Below are 16773 nucleotides of genomic sequence, written 5' to 3' on the forward strand. Positions count from 1 at the left end.
GGCGCAATCTCGTGAAACTGCCCCGTTCGTGGTCGTCACACAAAGCTGTCTGTTCAGCTGTCTCGGACGTTTCCCTACGCGAGCGACGCACAGCGCCAACCAATAAACAAGAGGCTGAGTCTTTGTGAGTTCACTAAAATATAAAACTGCTTTCTGAACAGTTATCAGGACATGGACGGCGGGGCTTCTGCTCGTCAGAGACTGGATTTATCATCAGGTAGTATATAATTATGCACTGTGTTTGATATACATCGACCTGTGATTAGGGATAAATGATACCACAGTCAGCGAATCTCATTCAGCTGTACGGCTTTTGATATTTTGCTCTTGATTGATTGTCTATTCATACTTCCTTTTTTTGATCTTGTTGTTCTTTGATGGAATCGGATTGATTTGTATATGATTTGTATATGATTGCGTATTATTTTGTATTTCTCTTTTATGAGTGTTTGAGATAAATAAAAAAATGGAAAAATAAATAAAAAGAACAACAAAAAATAAAGAAATAACACTCACCGTTAGCGGAGACGAGTAAGGAGAAGAGCAGCTCCACCACTCCGTCCACGGGCGTCTGTCCCTCCTGCAGACAGAACCTGGACACCACCTCCAGGAAGAAGGAGTTACAGCAGCCTCGGATCGCTGCTTGCTGCTCAAGCGCTGCCCTGAACCGTGAGAAGGAAAGTTACTGACAGCTGAAAGATTTAGTGGACATCTGTATCCGATAGCCAGGGACATCGGGTCTTTAAAATAAAAAATTGTATTCTTAATTCTCACAGAGTAAAATGTAGTGAAGTGTAAGTTGTACCAGAAAACATGTACGATAAAAAGAATAATTCTGAACTCACTTGATGGCTCGAGAAACAGTCGGCTTGAAGCCGGTCGGCAGCTCTTCCCTGCATTTAGGACATAGACGTCCTCGCAGCTGAATGCAGCTCTGGAGACACGGCAGACATAAGACGTGCCGGCAGGGCAGGGCGGCCGGCTCCGTGAGCTCCGACAGGCAAACTGGGCAAGTTATGCCAAACCTTTCCAGAAAAAACAGGAATTATTTCAGATAATAAGAGATAAGGAAACATAACGGCGAGATGTTTCTATGCAGTAAGTCCAGATGTTCTCTTAGGCGTCATTCAGACTGCCTGCGTCGGCCGCCAGACGGTCGGTTAAAAACGCAGGTCTCTCCATTCCTTTAAAAGGGGGGAGTGCGTTTTGGCTTAAGGGGGTGAAAAGTTGAAAGTAGCTTAGTCTCCCTTTGCCAGACCTTCCTCCACAGCACTGCGTAGGAGGGTCTGGCTTGTCCACATTGCATTCTGGGACGGGAGAGAAACCTGCTCTGGTTTATCTGCATTTCTGTAAACCAATCACAATCATCTTGGGCGGGGCTAAGCACTGGACGGAGCCCCGATGCCTCTGCCAATTAGCCTCGGGAGGGAACGTGTTTTGGTGGAACATGTCTACGTTCAAAAGTTGTTTTAGTCATGCAACAGAAAACTCAGATTGGACAGATAGTCTAGCTAGCTGTCTGGATTTACCCTGCAGAGATCTGAGGACCAGGTAACCATAGTCCTCAGATTGGACAGATAGTCTAGCTAGCTGTCTGGATTTACCCTGCAGAGACCTGAGGACCAGGTAACCATAGTCCTCAGAAATCAGCCGCAGGTTTGAACGCCAACACAAAGAAACAGGAAGGTAAAGGACAAACGTCTAGATCTATAAACAAACTGACAGAAAACAGTAGTTCCATCCATCCATCCATCTTCGACCGCTTATCCGGTATTAGGTCGCGGGGGCAGCAGCAGAAAACAGTAGTTGTGAAATATAAAGTCTACTTATGCTACATTGGAGGGTTAAAGAAAACAACAGGACGTTACACAAATGGGCCGTTTCATTAAAACTCCCCCCCGCCAGACTGTACCTCAGATCCGTGCTGATACACTCGTCATGAAAACAGTTGAGGATCCGGATGAGCTTCTGCAGTGTGTCCACGCTCCTCACATCAGGTGATTCCTTCATCAGCTTTTAGAAAATTAGGAAAAAATATCAGAAAACATCTCCCACCCATCCGACTGCTTAAAAAAAACATTTTATTTCCCTTTGGGTAATGTTCAAGAGTTTACAGCTATGGTTTCTGATCTGTGTAAGACATCTCTTGTCCTTTTTTATTATTTCTAGGTGTTTGTTCCCTCTGTGTTTTACAGGCAACCTCCCCAGAAATAAAGGCTGCCTCCGCAAATACAATAACAAATCTGATAAACATTTATAATGAACGAAAAGTGCATTCACCTTTAAGGATAAAAAAAGCAAATTTCACACAGCTACAGCTATTTCCCACGGCAAATGTCAATTATCATAATAATATATAAATAATAAATGCATGGGGATCTGGAGGCTTAACACCTCACCGAACTCATTCCTGGGGGGAAACCTCTTTCAGTCAAATAAAGATGAAAACACAGATCCGCAAACCATGTGACTTACGTTCAGGTGAAGGTTGCAGTGTTTGAGGGCCAGCTCTTTCAATCTGGAGTCCTTCTGCTCAACTCTGAAAAGGACGTTCTGGATGAAAGACGCAACAACCAGCATCCCGTGCCACAGCGACCTGAAAGGCCAAAGGAAGTTATAAATAAACCTTGAAACAGAAAAGGGTTTTCCTTGATGTACTGTACATCTGGCCAGACTCACCGGATGGAGTCCAGATGTTGCAGACAACCAGGGCTGCAGAGGGTTCTGTACTTCTGACCGAACGCTCTATCGAGACACGGCTGCAGAAACTCCACTCGGTTCACAAAGAGCTGGCACTTGTGCACGGACGTCACAGTCAGCAGTTTGGTCTGCTCTACACAGACGCCCAGAGCTAGAATGTCTTCCACCTGCGTCGAGGTGTTCATAGTTATCATGTTATAAACTATAGGATGCTTAGCATATAATGTTCATCATGTTAGAATTCTACATTATCACCAGTCTACAAACAACAAAGGGGGACGGGAGTGCCTCCAGTTATAAAGGTTTCCGTCATAAATCACACTGTGGAACGAATGGAAGTTTGACTTGTTCCTGACTCCAGTTGAAACACTAGTGTCTGTGTTTTATGTTCCTATGCTTCCAAACTAAGAGTGTCGTGATACTCCAAATCCACAATTTGATTTGACTTTCAATGGTTACGTCATGATTTGACTCAATTTTTGATTCAAATATTATATTTCAAAGGCAGAAGGGTACTTTACAACAACAGTTTGAGTTTCTCAGTTGATTTTAAAGGGAATTTAATGCACTATTAGTTTAACGAGGTGTACCTGAAGACATCATGGATACCTGCCGGAGCCCAGTTTCCTTAGCTCAATTACATGAAGGCAAAACATTTCCACACTGATGAATTCAGAGAAGCAGAAGAATTTTCAAATTCTTTGGCTTCTCCGTCTTCTCCAACCTTGTGTCTTTAGCTGCATAATACCAGCAAGTAAGCTACGGTTGGTCTGCCGAGTTTTCTTTGCACGTACGCAAGTAGGTGAGGATGGAGATGGAAAGAAATACTGGGGGAATCGCCGATCGCTGACCACTTCATCTTTCAACGAACACATGCAATAGTCACAGTTTAGAGATAGGTTTAAGGTTAGTCTCACCATTTCTTGGGGCTCCCTCTTTGAGCTCTGCTGAAAGACATCGGTGGCTAGCTGGGGTTGCAGCAGAAATACGTGGCGGAGGGTGTCCAGCCTGGGGGCAAAATGTCTGCCAGCAGCAAATATCCAAGAAGGAGAAAGCTCAGTGACGGCACCCATGGACGTCTGAAGCTCAGACACACAGCCCAACATGGCCCTGGTGAGAACCTTTACAAGAAATGTGAAGAAAGTTGAAAATATTACAGGCGGTTTCCACAATATATATTACCTAAATGTGCGACTCTTGGTACATGCAAAAATAAAGATTGCTTTAACTTGGATGAGGATGGTTAAACAACGTATCGTTGTTTAAGGAACTATCTTTATGTTTAGACTGAGAAAGAATAACATGTACCATTTAAGATAATTGGGAGGTGTTCATAAACATTCAGGGACAACATTTATATAGTGTTACATATAACACATTATAGTATATATAATCTTATACAGATTATATTAAGAACAATAATTTATATCACTGGGGTAGAGAAACCACACCCCCTGCATTATGTGATCATATTAACTCCAAATCGTCCTTCAGTTGATTGTTTTATGTCATTTGGATGGACTCTCATTGACTTCTATTCCTATAATGTATACACATGCTGAACATACTGCACATATGTGTCACTTTGTATTTAGACTTTCATTTGTTTTATATAAGTTAAAACAAAAAAAACATATTGTTGAAAAGAAAAAGAGTGACTCTTCTTGTCCGTACCCTAAGCTCGTCCTTTGTCTTGATCTTCATCGAGAGCAGCAGAAAGTCTTGTAGAAAGAGGTGGCCATACTCGGATCTCTCCTTGTCAGAGAGTTTCTGTAAGAGGCTGCCCAGCTTGCTGTTAGTGAAGGTGCTCACAAACTGGACAATCCTCCCTGTGCCATCCTCTGATGTTACTGAGGATCAGTCAAGAGAGCCACACAAACATTAGAAACCATATCACACCATACGTACTTAATGTGTTCATGAGTTTATACATTTAGCTGTCAAAAATACGGGACCGAGGCTAACCTGGCATGAATTCTGATTCTTCCCACAGGCCTTCAAGGTGCATTTGGATGAGCCAGCTAAACGGGGCAGCGCAAGCTTGTTCTTCACCATCCAGCATGAAGTAGTGATTCACAAGCACTTCCTGGTCTGATTCACTAGAAATTGTATTTATCAAAGAAAAATTAAATATTTTGTTGTTTAAAGTTAATTCAAGATTGATAAAGAAGTACTAATCCACAATACCTTGAGTGTTGGCGAGGCGTTTGGCTGACGATCTGTGCATCTGCTAGGATGTCCAACCACAGCGTTATCAGGCCCTGGCTGAGCCTGTTATCTGAGAGCAGGTCTAGATTTGCATACCTGTCCATAATCTCCAACATGTTGGCCAAGATTGGAGTCACAGTGGACTGAAGACAGCGCCACAGCGTATGTCTGTCAGTAAAAGACACAATAGGAAGCTGCATGAGGTACACCTCATTAACATTGACTGGAAATACAAAACCACTTAAAAAGTACACATAAAGTGATAATCTTTCAAAATGGACATAGTGAAATTCTGAGAAGACCCAAAACCAATCACTTGATACTCTTCCACTTGCTTCATCTTTATTATTTACATGTTTTCAAATCATCCTGCTAAAAAGGTTTACCTCAGAGTTCCCCCCTCCTGCAGAGCCTGGCGTTTCTTGGCCTCTCTGCTCATCCACTCCTTAGGAGAGCCCATCATCACTTCTCTTTGTGCCATACCTTCTGCCAGTCTACTCAACAACACCTTCTGAAAGTGAGCTTTAATATAATTGAAATCCATCAGAAACAAGAAAAAAATGCAACAAGACTGATAGATAGAATGTATTTGCTCTAATCAAAGTCAGATCAGATGTTCTTACAGATAAAATGCATAGCCAAAACCTGTCAAATATATTTTGTCCAATTCCATAGTATTAGCAACAGTACAAACTACATTCTTAGATGATAATGTTTACCTCTTATTTGCACTTGACTGCTTCCAAGAAGAGTCAGAAGAATGTGCATCCGCTGCATGCTACGCGATTTCACACCATCAGGGTCCCTCAGCAAACCCACAGCTTTTTGGATACATGACCTCACTAAGGATAAGCTGTGGAGGTGGGCTTGATCTCCCTGTGCACAAACACAATGCAATGTATTTTACCCTAGCACAACACAATGTTAATTGACATACAAACATTGAGAAATTTAGAGAGAGAGAAATTTAGAGAAATCTACCTGAGATTCTTTTCTTTCCCTCACCGTTTCTCCATCTTCTTGGTGATCTATTAAAGATCAAGGAGACAACATTAGCCTAGAAAACAGCAAAACCACTGTCCTTCCCATTCGTAACATAACTCTTGTTAATATCCAGAAGATGTACAGTTTCTACCTGACAGTGCAGGGATGAGTAGGTGGCTAATGAGAGTTCCACGGAAATCCAACAGGTTCAGGCTCATGTCCTCTGAATCCCTCAGGTCATCAATATGCACTGACTGCCAGACTCCTTTAACGCAAAAGACAAAAACATGACTTTAATCCTGTTGTATATCATGCATAATGCAGCCAGCTAATAACTGTAATGCAATAATGATCATATTCCTCTTAGTATTCACCTCCTTGGAAACCAATATACTGCGATTGACTTGGGATCCTAGAAACCTTCACAATGAAAATCACCCAACAGGTCTGATGATTTAGAGACATCAAGTAATTCATGGTGCAATATCTGGAAGCAGAGGAAATCATGAGAACATCTGAAATACCTGCAATGATGCTTTTTTTACTGAGCATGCATAAGATCATATTGCAATTTTGACATTGAGCCCTACTTTGCTGATGCTATGAGCTCTTCGCTGCAGTTGGACTCCTCGAGGTCCATCTGAATTAACACAATGTGAAGAGAGTGGCCAGCATTTTGAAGGAAACCCCTGACATAGAAAGAAAAGAAAGATAGAAATTGAAAGACAAAAATTTAAATTTAAATTATTAATTAATGCTGTTATCTGAATAGTTAGTACCGTATCTTGTTGCAGAAGGAGACCTCAGTGTCAAACTGGTGGAGCGAAAGCAGGAGGATCCTGTTCGTGTGCAGTCCTACAGCATGGGCTACAACCTTGACATCTAACTTGGTAAGCAAGCTGGAGAATGTAGTTATCTGTGCAAAAACATAGACAGGTAAGTCAATATTTTTATTTTTAAGGAATTATGAAAAAACTAAATTAGCAAAATGGTTTGTGGCCTACCTCTAGAAACTTGCTGGACTCCTGAGGCTTGTTCAGGCAATCTTGCAGGAAATCTCGGAGGCAGTGGTGATGCTGTTGCTGGAAGTACATTCTCTGGAGTTGTTCCTTCTCCTGGTTTGCTAAATCTGAATACTTGAGCCTCACCACAGCGTCAGGAGTAGCACAGTTCAACAAGAGACATTTAGCCAAATCAAAGACTTCTTTCTCGTTTTCCCTGGCAGACTGAGCCTCGTTTTCTGTCTCCATCAGTTCTTCACTCTGAGACATAACTTTGTTTGCGTCATCACAAACCTCAGTGGATTCATTTTGAATTGACTCAATTTCTTGCTTTGTGCCAGGATTCTCTATGTCCATCGCATCACCCAGCTGATCATCCTCCTTACCAGTTACCTCTTTCTGTTCACCAGAGTTTGATTCAGGTGTTTCGTTTGGTTGATCTTCTTCCAGTGAATCATCATTTCCATTCTGTTGATGTTGTCTTGCTGCAAAGTCTTCATCTCTCCTTTCTAGTGCTTGTAAGAGTGCACTAGCACAGGCATCGCCATGGTAGCCAACAAAAATGTCAGATAGCTTAAAATCCTCTGAGGCCTCACCTGAGAAATCCCTGACCCACTCTTTCAATTTGTGGAGAACCCTGTGTTGCCATGGTTCCAGATCGGTACTCCTATCCACCCTGTGTTTTTCAAGCCTATTGATGAGTGGCATTGGAAAATGTTCATAGACCTTCTTCTGGTCCTCAATTACCACCAGTCTGAAGTTTGTATGGACACGACATTTGACTCTGTGGGAGCCAAGACCAAGATCAACGTACTGCTGGTTACTGAGGTAAACATAGTACTGGTTCAAGGCATCGTACAGGCTTTCGTAAAGATTTTGCATGTTGAGGAGGATGACAGTGCGCCCGGTCTCCATGCACGTTTTCACCTGGTTAACGTTGCGGCAGATTTGGGCATATTCCTGGTCCTTTGGAAATCCAGAGCCAAAGACTATTTCAGGAGGTGGATAGTTTCCATTAGGAAAGACTTCTTGCTGAAGTATATGGAGAGCTGCATTGTTGGTGGTCAGCAAAAGAAGGTAACGACTCTCATGGTGGGTGTCACAGTCGAGATTCTTTTTCACCATTTGCAAGGTGCTAGGTCTGGCTATTTCTGTCACGTTTTGGAGAACTTCTTGGAAAAATATGACTGGATCAAAATCTTCTGGCTGTCCACTGAAGTTACGCAAGATGGCCTCGACCAACTGTTCGCCATCTGGCTCTTGTTGGGTTGATTTGACGATGGCAAAGAGCATTTTGACTAGGCTGTAATAATCCCTTAGACCGAAGAACTGATTCTTTGTGGTTTCATTACAGATCTTCAAGAAGGCATTTGCCAAAGATGGGAAGAGGTGTTTGATTTTCAGGAGAATTTGTTCAGAGGAAGAACAAATTCCCTTGGCAGTCTCCACAAGTTCATCTTCACTCGGATCCCATCTTGACACAAATATTCCCCTGTTCATCTTCGCTGGGTCGAGAGCCCAGTTGGAAATGCCAACAAAGCCAACCTTCATGTGTGGATCTGGCTTGTCATTGTCAATGCATCCATCCTCCAAGAGTGGATGCAGGGTCTTCAGGGGCATCTGAGGAGAATCTTCCGCTAGTCCTATCTCATCAAGCACCACCACGGATACATACTCATCCATGTTCTTGTCCTTCTGGAAACGGGCACAGTTCTTGAATGTCCCTATGATGCCCTCTGGACTTGAGTGAGGACTGCACTGGAAGGAGACCATATGAACTTGCTTGAGTTCCTTGAATAGTTCAAAGTGGGAATTCTGGCCCTGCATGGCATCAGCAACCACTGTTTTAGCAAGCGACTTAGAGCTGCCTGGCTTGCCAACCAGAAAAAGCGGGATCCTGAGCTCGATGCAAACCACCATGAGAAACACATTCTCTTTGAGTGCAATGTTTTTGGCTATGGTCTCCCTTGTCTTTATGTTCTGAAGGAAGAAGTCCTGACAGGTTGAAATCTGTTCCTCCAATGCTGTTGAAGAGCAGAGAGGATCAGGAAAGTACCGACAAATTACGGAGAGGTAATGCTCTTTGTCCACCAGAGATGGGTAGTAGCAGACTCCAACTGAAAGGGTCAAGCACTTCAGGGTTTTATAAGCCTCATTGAGATGAGAGCAGTCTTTAAAAAGGACATTGCTATGGTGGTAAAACCAAACTAGCACTTTCATAGACCTCTCTACATCTCTGAGACTCACAAAACTGCACTCATTCTTCCGACTTCGCATGTATTTCTGGGAGGCTGCCAGCACATTTGAAATGATGTCCTTGCAGGCCACTGGCAAATGATGACTGTCAACTTGCTTCTTGACAATCTGTTTGATGTAGGAAAGTTCAGTTGAATCACTCAACTGACCAAAGTCCCAGACCAAAGAAGCCATGCTTGGAGGCAACGGGTGAACTCTGTACACCAGCTGCCTCAGAGGGACTTTGCCAAGGCGGTCTCTTGTTTCTTCTGCCCTCACCCTGTATCCTAAACCTGCACGTTCCAAACGTTTCACCATTTCAGGTGAGTGCTTCCTGTAAGGATTGCAAGCAGCAATTATTTTCAAGCCACTGTCTGCCTTCAGAGGTTCCCCTTTCATTGTTTGGTCGCACAGAATTTCCTTGATGGCAAAAATGGCTTCTGTGGTGTTGCCTTCATCAAAGAACAAAATGGTGTCTAGCTTGTGCATTCTACGATTCTTCTCAGCAAGTATCTCTGCCTCCCTCACCTTTCTGTAGATTGTCTCTGCTGTAGTTCCACCATGTACCTTGACAAGTACCATGTTCTGAACTGGTCTTTCTTCCCTTTGCAGAGTGCAAAGGAAACGGACCAATCGGGTCTTTCCACAGCCAGTCTCACCCATGATTACAACTGGAATCCCACACCGGAATCTCATATGTATAGCCAACATCTTCATCACATTGTCAGCGGTGAGCTCATATGTTGGGTCTGGATCAAATTTCTCGTCCATGATTCCTTTGTTTGCACCGACAACACATGAAATGCGTTTGATTTTGGCCGTCCGGGACAACTGATCAAAGTCTTCAGTGAGAGAGATCCTCTGCCGTTCCAAATCTTGAAAAAGGTTTTGTGTCATAACATCTTCTATCAGGATCTTGCCGCTTTTAGGATCAACTGCATTGAGTGTCCTTCGCCTCGGACATTTGCTCACATTAAAGCCGAGGAAAGACATTGAAAATCGGTCTGCATTAAAGAAAATGTATGGATGAGATTCATTTTCCCAATGCTTACGAATTGTCAGACGGGCAACAAGGTCATCCTCCAGAGTGTTATCAACGTGCAGCATGGGACTTTCATCGGATGTGTTCAAAGATGGCGAGGCAAAATCTCTTGCCATTCGAATCATGAACTTTACAATGAAGCCCTTGAAACCCGGCAGCTGGTCAGCCAGAAAATCTGGATCACAGAAAATTGAGTTCTCACAGTCTTTCAGTTGCACATTGAGGAACCAGGAGAAGTTCTTCAGCTCAGCCCAAGATGGATCTTGCATTCCACAGTATGACAGAAAGTGATTGATACATTCCATGGGATTGCCTTTTCTGGATCCTTCCTGGTAGTGAAAACGATCCAGATTCTGATTGCTGCTGTAGAGCTTTAAGTATTGCAAAGGTCTTTGAATTCCCTCACTGCAAAACTCCTGCTCATCCATGAGGGGATCAAAAGTCTGTTTCAAACCCCCTCTACTGGCCAACACCTGCATCACCTCTTTTGGAGGTCTACAATAGATAGTAGGCAGAATATCAAGAAGTCCAAGCTTCATCTGTGTGAGCAAATTAAATACAGATTCATTAAATGAAATGCAAACTGAGGTCTTTTTTATTTTGTATTTAAAATGAGGCAGAACCCCTTAATTTTAAACTTTTTAAATTTAGCCAACTGTAAAGACGGCTAAACGCAAAGTTGTAGTACTTTTAATATCGTGGGTTTGGTGTATTGTTACAGCCCTAATAATAGAAAATAAATGCATTTTCAAGTTTGTTTTAAATTAATGTTATGTGTATAAGTGAGTGGTAAGTCACATGCTGTTGTTGAAAGCTTAAAAAGTTATATGTTGCAAATCCTGTGTCATGTCTGAAGATACGTACAACATGAAATTCAAACTGCATTTTCAGATATGTTCTGATGTTAGTTATTTTAAAAAGAAGAAAGCATGAATACCTCTTTTGGCTGGTGTTGAGCGGGTTTGTTTGTTCTCAGGACCTCAACAGTGATCAAATGAGCAACATTTCTTCTCCACAGCATGCCATGGCTGTCGCTCAAACAGCCCAGAATTAAAAGATGGAACAGGAGCTCCTCCAGACCTGAACGAACCTGACAGGTAAAAAAAGTGAATAAGAAAAATTCTTTCATGTACAACCAACAAGTGATCCGTAGAGATAAATGCTTGCGTACGTACTCCAGCGGTGTCGATGTGCAGGAGAACAGGGTCCTGCTCTTTCAAGGGTCCAAGTTTTTCTGATAGACTTCTAATCAGGGAGTCCACATCAACACATGGCTCAATCAGTGTGATCCTGATATATTTTGATCTGGGAGATTTCTGCTGGAACTTCTCAACCAAACGATTCACATAAAGGGATTTCCCTATTGATAGAAAAACAGATGCACCCCGTCAAGAAAAAAAAGTCCATGAATTTGAATATTGTACATGAAAGCCTCTATGTGTAAAAAGTTATGTAATTTTACCTTTAGGCATTTACCAAAACACAATACAGTTTTTACTTAACAAACTATGACATGACATTCTTGTCACTATTGCATAAGCATTTTGATAATGTCATGTCAGTTAGGGTAAGCCTTACCAACTGCAGGGCGCACAGATGAGACTGTCCAGACTGAGAGCTGATTTGGAGAAACCTGCGCAACAGGGTTTTGTGGGAACATTTTTTGTTTGAAGTGGTGTTGAAGATATTTCCTGGCAGTCTCTGCTGTTAGAGTCACACCAGCCTGTACTTTGTCATTGCTAAAGAAAGAGGGCACATATCTGTGCTGGTGCTCAACGGGACTGACTATTATCAAGCGATAATGCGGGTTGGCACTTCTCTCAAGACTGTCAAAGAGCTCCCCCAAGGCCACGCTGACATCATATCCCAGCAGTCCTGGATTGAGAAGAGAGTATATCTTCTGCCACTTCTGTGTGGAGCCTTGGCCAAGAGCTCGACGGAGAAAGATCTCTACTTCTTCTTCTGTGGTTTCCTCTCTGCAGACTAGAACCTCATCAGTAGATGGCAAAGGCTGCTCTTGACTCTGCATGTAAAAAGACAGGACGGTGGTAAAAACTTCTGCACTGGGACAGAGCACAAGATTGGGCTTTCCTTCCTGGAGAACCAGCGGCAGGTTCCTGATCATGTGTTGCTGGTCCATTTCAGAGAGGCATGAGAGGAAGTGGGCCAGAAACGAGATGTCCATGTAGTCGTCAAGGTATTGTGGCATGTCGTTCTTGAATTTACACCAGAGTGTTTCAAGACTGTCCTCATCACCTTCTGTGGCATCGGCATTACATTTCATGACACCATCATCTTCATCCTCGGAAGAAAACTCCATCAAATCTTCCATGTTCTCTTTAGCGTGTCCTGGTGAAGCTGGTGTTAAGTCCAAAGAAGGAACGAACATCAGTTGGTCTTCATCGTCATACTCAACATCTTCCAGTTCGTCATGCTTTGTGGTCAAACCTGCAGCATTGGTGTAAGCTGCTCTGACATCAGTTAGATTGCACTGAGGCTTTATGGGGAAAAGTAAAAGCCATAACTGTGGAGGAACTGGTGCCTGCCGGTGACACACTCTGTGTATCCAGTGGCACAGGTACACCACCTGCTCAGACGTGTAGTGGTTCAGCAAGTTAAAGTTGGAGCGCATCTCACTGATGAAGGAGCGCCATTCCTTTTGGCAGCTCTCCATGGAGTGAGCCAGCTTTTGTAGCTGCTCAGTCACCTCGCCGTTATACGCCATCTCTTTACCCTTCAGGGATAAGAAGGTGGCTTTGATGCACGGCTGCTGCTGCGGGCAGCACTGGACCTCAGCGCACCATTCCCTGAAGAGCATGTTCCCGGATGTTTGCATCTGAAGAAGGATGGTCCCCAGTCTCTGAACTCCTTCAAAAACCTACAGTACATGTGGACAGGAATGAAGACAATTCAGAACAAACACTTTGGCATTAAAGCTGACTACATTTTCTAACAATGGATCAAATATACTGTGTATGTATATAGCTATATATATATTTCTTTCCCTCAAATCTTTAGGGCTTTTCAGTTTTGATTTACTGCACATTTACAAAATGGTTAAGCCTCATCATTCAAATCAACAACAGCAGTAGGCATCTATATCATCTTTATCTTTTGATAAAGTTAGTGCTAGCTGTTCAAATATTAGCAGCTACAGAGAACAGAGAGACTTCTTCTCGGACTTTGTGCATAATGTTTCGTTATGTTAAGCACTTGTCATTCTTTGGATGAAAATAAAGTTACTGTAAAACTACTTTGTATCGCAACATATACACCCTGTGCTACTTTAAAATGTAATTTCATCACTTAAGAAAATCAATTATCTGTTGGATAAGAACATTTTTATCTAGCTAGCATAAATACAACAGCCTGAGACTGCTGTACATGGTCTGCCATGTTTGTTGTAGTTCAAGCATCTATTTCTCAATATTAACCTCTTGCCACTGTACATTGACACTGACCTCTGTGAACCTGTTGACTTGGTCTCTGCCGTGCTCCCCTTTGGACGACATGAGCATGAGTTTGTTCTGTAGCTCCAGCAGGTCTTCAAGCTTGTAGCTCTTCTCCTCTGAGGCCTTTTTCACTGTGACCTGCACCATGTTTTGAAGACATCTCTGCAAACAAATGAAAATGATAAATATCTTAAATAATTTAAATGTCCTACAAGGCCCCCAGGACGTGCGCCGGCTTTTAAGAAAATTTGATATAGTGGCCAAACAGTGGCATTACAACTTCTGTTTGCATAATGTGATGCCACAAGGCCCAGAAAGACTTTTCCCCAAACACTTAATGTGAAAGCGACGTCTGTAAATCAGTGGATACATTTTTTTCATAACCCCCACAAAATGACTAATTTCATTATCAGAATTTGATCTACTGATTACATGATTTACTTTACTTTTCCCAAAGTAGCGGGCTTGGCCAGCCGAGGTCTGTAGTGCACCTACTCTACGTAGCAGCACCGTGCGGTAGCAGCACAGATCATCTGGGTAAACCTTCTTGGCTTCATGCACCACTGAGAAACTCTTGAACGCGATATCCAGGTTTAATCACACACCCATGGGTCCTACATCTTAGTCTCTGTAAGTTATCTTTCAGTGTAACGGAAGCTTGTCTACTTACCTTTTCTGTGTTGTGGTCAGACCATCCTATGTGATAAACTCCATGAGCATTAATAGAAGAAGCCAGGGACAGAGAGGACTGTTCCACAGAGCCGTGGGTCTCCTTCAGGGCTTTCAGCCAGCTCAACAAGCGAGTAGACTCTCTCTGGGGGGGGGGGGGGGGGGAAACAGTGGCATCATTGTCACTATGCCACAGTAACAAGCCTTTGTGTTCTGCCTACAAACAAGGGAGAGGTCAATACCAATTTGTCCGGTAGCTTTTCATCTCTGTTTTGGGTGTCCCACACCTGCTGAGCACACTTCATGAACTCCTCAAAGCCAGCGTGAGGGGAGAGGGAGTAGAGCAGAGGGGCGTAGCCCATCACTGCATCATGGAAACAGGCAACCTGGTCGATCTCTGTGTCGTTCTCTCCCGCCGATATGGAAGCCAGGTCGACGTACACCTTCACATCGCTCATATCTGTTGAGGGGACAGAAAAGTGAGCAGGCAGGCATCAAGTGCATAACTAAAGAGAATTTAGATCATTTACGCAAGCGTCTTACTTTTAAGGTTCGCTCTGACCCAGCTGACCAGAGTTTGGCTCGCTAGAAACTCTTCCAGACAGGCGGTGTGCTGCTTGGTGACTGTGGAGAGTTGGTGTTTGGCCTGAAACAGATCATCACTAAGGGAACTCAGGGCCCTCTGCTTAAAGGTGTCTTCTTCCTGTTGAACAGCCGTGCACAAAACTCAAGAATCAAACATTTTCTTTAACAGAAAAGCACATTCAAGAGAAAAAGTGTTTGCTTCTGTTAGATAGATTTAAAAAGTGAATCCATACAGAAGCTGTGCATAAACTCTGGTGGTCACCAAATGTCACTTTTCATCTCCTACTATTCTATCATACTTAAATGTACTTATATTGAAATGTAGAATATGCATGTCTTAATAAAGGAAATATTATGAATAAAAACAAAAAATATATAGAGAGCAGGGCCAGTCCTAGAAATTTGGGGGGGGGCATCCCTGTAAGGTGTTTCCTTTTCCCATGGCACTGAACTAACTTGTGTATTGTAAATATTAGTTTAATCACTCATGTTGGTTTTTTCTCTTTGGGGGACCAGAAAGTTCTGCTTCATCCTCCTCAGCAGTTGTAAACAATAACAGACGAGGGGGGAGGCGGTGCCTTGTAGTGAACATAATGTTCAACTACAAGCAGAACTTTCTGGTCCCCAAAAGAGAAAAAACAAACATGGTTTGTTTTTGAGGAAAATTTTAATGTGCTTTTGGGGACCCCGTTGTAGCCACGGGACCCTAAGCAGCCGCCCTAACCGCTTATGTGCCTCTAATTAAGAGTATATTTTCTTTTGGATAGCCCAGCGCAACTCAATTCCTTTGCTAATGCTGTAATTAAAGTGTATGTTAGATCACAAGACTATTACCATTTGGCTGAGAGTATCGATTTCCGTGAAGTTCCCAGAGAGCTTCATCTTTTTAGCAATTTTCAGAATTGCACTGGCTGCAGCCGCTGCCTGGTGGAGCTGTCGGTACTCCTGGATCTGACCCAGTCTCTGCTCCACCCAGTTCTCCTCAGGTTTGAGTCCGGACTCACAAACTGTCTCTGACATCAGACTCAGCTCCTTCTTCATTAGTGTCCCGTCTCCCTGGTCGCCAGACTCCACCAACACCTGATCGACCTGCTTCAAAGTGATGTGTGCATTTGCAATGCTGACGCCAAGCTGACAGAACTTTGTCAGCAGCGGCGTCCAGATGTTTTGGTAGATCTGTGTCAGGGAGACTGGAAAAGGACCAGAGCAGGTCTGCCCTGTTGACCGCAAAGCTGCAGCTCCCCTGACCCAGTAGGACAGAATCAGGTTGCTGTGATGCAGTTTGTGCATCTCACGGGCCATTTTCTGGGTATACATACTGATGTTATACCAGACGACGTGGGGAGGGCGCATGTTTCCCAGCTTCCCCGCAGCATCAAAGGGCTGAACGAGCACCAGTTTGTTCAGGCCCACATTCTGGAGATCTGCACTGTGCTGCTTCTCCACAGGCGACATCTCAGGAACTAGTTCAATTAGAACCATGTGAAGAAAGAAATTAAAACAAAAACTAATACATGATAAAACTCACTGCAAAAGTTATCTAACTTAAGAATACTTTAAACTTTAAAAATAATGGACACAGCCTCCATAAAGCCCATGATGAAGCTCCTCAAAGCTGCAATATCTCTAATTTCCAGCAGGGGGCGACTCCACTGGCTGCAAAGTAAGTAAGTCTCTTTCTATAGAAGTCTATAAGAAAATGAGCCAACTTCTTTCTTGATTTATTACCTCAGTAAACATTTTCATAATGAGTTTATGGACTCAGTCATTAGTTTCAAGTCTTCTTCAACACAGCATGATGTTCATTTAGTAACTGACCTTCCCATCCATCCATCCATCTTCGACCGCTTATCCGGTATCGGGTCGCGGGGGCAGCAGCTCCAGCAGGGGACCCCAA

The 16773-nt window shown here is 43.2% G+C and overlaps 1 protein-coding gene and 1 long non-coding RNA gene across 3 annotated transcripts in view; one reads left to right on the forward strand and one right to left on the reverse strand.

Moving 5' to 3' along the window:
- LOC117936696 overlaps positions 1 to 12123 on the forward strand; it is a 22715-nt gene extending 10592 nt beyond the window's left edge. The window contains exon 3 of the long non-coding RNA XR_004655001.1: positions 12113 to 12123. This is a non-coding gene — a long non-coding RNA (uncharacterized LOC117936696). The remainder of the gene's footprint in view (positions 1 to 12112) is intronic.
- Positions 1 to 16773, reverse strand: part of rnf213b (ring finger protein 213b) — a 46655-nt gene that overhangs the window by 17749 nt on the left and 12133 nt on the right. For both annotated transcript variants that reach the window (XM_034859982.1, XM_034859981.1), the window contains exons 18-42: positions 15711 to 16339; positions 14835 to 14994; positions 14534 to 14751; positions 14293 to 14436; positions 13632 to 13784; positions 11749 to 13048; positions 11346 to 11530; positions 11108 to 11260; positions 6897 to 10709; positions 6672 to 6808; positions 6483 to 6581; positions 6267 to 6379; positions 6044 to 6157; positions 5890 to 5936; positions 5628 to 5784; positions 5295 to 5430; positions 4888 to 5076; positions 4666 to 4799; positions 4375 to 4550; positions 3618 to 3821; positions 2680 to 2867; positions 2476 to 2596; positions 1913 to 2013; positions 846 to 1025; positions 517 to 662 (exon numbers count right to left, since the gene is read on the reverse strand). In XM_034859982.1, coding sequence (XP_034715873.1) covers positions 517 to 662; positions 846 to 1025; positions 1913 to 2013; positions 2476 to 2596; positions 2680 to 2867; positions 3618 to 3821; positions 4375 to 4550; positions 4666 to 4799; positions 4888 to 5076; positions 5295 to 5430; positions 5628 to 5784; positions 5890 to 5936; positions 6044 to 6157; positions 6267 to 6379; positions 6483 to 6581; positions 6672 to 6808; positions 6897 to 10709; positions 11108 to 11260; positions 11346 to 11530; positions 11749 to 13048; positions 13632 to 13784; positions 14293 to 14436; positions 14534 to 14751; positions 14835 to 14994; positions 15711 to 16339 — 8997 coding nt within the window. The remainder of the gene's footprint in view (positions 1 to 516; positions 663 to 845; positions 1026 to 1912; positions 2014 to 2475; positions 2597 to 2679; positions 2868 to 3617; positions 3822 to 4374; positions 4551 to 4665; positions 4800 to 4887; positions 5077 to 5294; positions 5431 to 5627; positions 5785 to 5889; positions 5937 to 6043; positions 6158 to 6266; positions 6380 to 6482; positions 6582 to 6671; positions 6809 to 6896; positions 10710 to 11107; positions 11261 to 11345; positions 11531 to 11748; positions 13049 to 13631; positions 13785 to 14292; positions 14437 to 14533; positions 14752 to 14834; positions 14995 to 15710; positions 16340 to 16773) is intronic.

The sequence above is a fragment of the Etheostoma cragini genome, chromosome 21, assembly GCF_013103735.1.
Source record: "Etheostoma cragini isolate CJK2018 chromosome 21, CSU_Ecrag_1.0, whole genome shotgun sequence".
In the NCBI taxonomy this organism is placed as follows: Eukaryota; Metazoa; Chordata; class Actinopteri; order Perciformes; family Percidae; genus Etheostoma; species Etheostoma cragini.